Here is a 1733-nt window from a genome sequence, read left to right as displayed (position 1 = left end):
GTTTGCATTATTTTCCGCCGTTTCTGCTATGATATTCCTTGTCTACCTGTGCAGTTGGTTCATGAAAACGATAATTAAGCGTACATCCTTCGCCCGCCGGCTGGCCGCTAGCTGGGGGCCCGAAAAATGCGAGGAATCCGATTCGAGTAGCACAGAATCCCATCCAAACACGTCCTCAGAAGAGCAACAGGGCTTACAAGATGCCGGCGCTCAGTTGTTCCCCGGTCTCACGTCGGTAGAGGAACTAATGGCAGATCCAGTGTATACTCCTTCACTTGATGCGACCGCCGGCGCGTCAGCCCTGGTGTTCCCGGCAGAAACTATTGAACAGGGAACTACAGACGGGGAGCAAGCAAGTCTTAAAAGGAGATTAGACGAATCATTCGGTGAGGAGGATTGGGGGAAAATGCTGATACTTGACGTGCCGCATGGAGAAGGCCCGCTACAACCTGCCCCCCCTCTCGACCCTGAATTCGATGCTTTTATTGACACTGTGCTGTTTGGCGGCGAAGATCCCCTTGCTGAGTTGAGCTGGTTGCCATCAGACGAACCACAGAACTCTGAACCACTTGGTCTTTCGCTTGGTTCGTGGCCCACCGCATCATCAGCAGCTGGCCAGGACGGGAGCGCTCCATTGAGTACGGCGCATGAAGGGCCCTTAGTGTCCTCTCGAGTAGCAGGACCTCCTAGGAAAGAGCATAATGAGAGAATCATCGTTAGGCAGGTGCCAGATCCAGGCCCCTCAGGTCCCCCAAATCTACCACGCGGCTCAGCTGCTGAAGTTGCAGCAGGAACCTCTGGCCTGGACGGAAGGGCTCCTGCGCACACGATGCATGAAGGGCCCTCAACGTCTCCTCTGGTCCCAATAATTCTTAGAAGAGGTCCTACACAGGGAACGAGCGATAAGCAGGAGCCACACCCAGACCCCTCAACTCCCCAAAATATACCACGTGGCCAAGCTGCGGCGCGTCTCCCCAGGATAGCACCAGCTGCGACACCTGTAGGGGGAGCAGTTCTCTTACAGCAACACCATTCAATCATGCTGCTCTCTTCTCCCACTGCCCCTGCTTCTGTGCCGCAGATGCCGCTGCCTGCGGGTACCATGGTGCGTGAGCAGCTGACGTCACCGCAACACATTGGAGCTGCTACATGCAAAATGTGCAAGCATGCATGCATAGACTAGACGCCACTACTCGATGCTTCCTGTACTTGCTGCAGCAGTCGCCTGTATCTGTCGTTCAACTGCCTGGTGTGTGCGTGTTTTATGTGTCCATGCGTGCATATGGCTGTTGCGATCAGCTGATGAAGTGCAGTAATCAGGATTGAGTAGTGTTTTTGTTGTAGTGGGTGCTTCTGCTGCTGCTGCTACTGCTGGCGCCTTTGCTGCTGCTGTTTTTGCTGTGCTTGCTTCAGCCAGCAACAGCGTCGGTGCCGCCTTCTGATGGGGACGCCCTTCTATATTTCGATTGGATCAGGCACATGTTTTCGGGGTTTTCTGCGGAGCTTTGGGTGACCCATCCTTTTTATCGTTTTCCGGCAGTCCAAGAGACATCTCCAACTGAGGAGACAGCGACTATAAGAAGCTTTGATCTAGCAATAGCAATGTCATTGGGTACAACCCAACGGCGTGCAGTTACGGTACTCAGGAGCTGCGGAGAAATACTCAAGAAGGACACTTTTACCCCGTCAGACCTCAAGGAGCTTTTGTCCAATGTAGAATCCCTCTGTTCATT

The 1733-nt window shown here is 53.5% G+C and overlaps 1 protein-coding gene across 1 annotated transcript; it reads left to right on the top strand.

Moving 5' to 3' along the window:
* Positions 1 to 61: 61 nt before the first annotated feature.
* Positions 62 to 1612, top strand: EAH_00067940 (hypothetical protein, conserved; the record flags this gene model as incomplete). Its single annotated transcript, XM_013392393.1, has 2 exons — positions 62 to 1105; positions 1414 to 1612. Coding segments are annotated over 2 exons (1243 nt in total), but the record flags the coding sequence as incomplete, so codon positions are not given.
* Positions 1613 to 1733: the final 121 nt, after the last annotated feature.

This window comes from Eimeria acervulina, genomic scaffold (assembly GCF_000499425.1).
Source record: "Eimeria acervulina Houghton genomic scaffold, Eah_scaff2978, whole genome shotgun sequence".
NCBI lineage: Eukaryota > Apicomplexa > Conoidasida > Eucoccidiorida > Eimeriidae > Eimeria > Eimeria acervulina.
The sequence above is the reverse complement of the archived record's forward strand: the minus strand, read 5'-3'. Positions and strand labels throughout refer to the sequence as shown.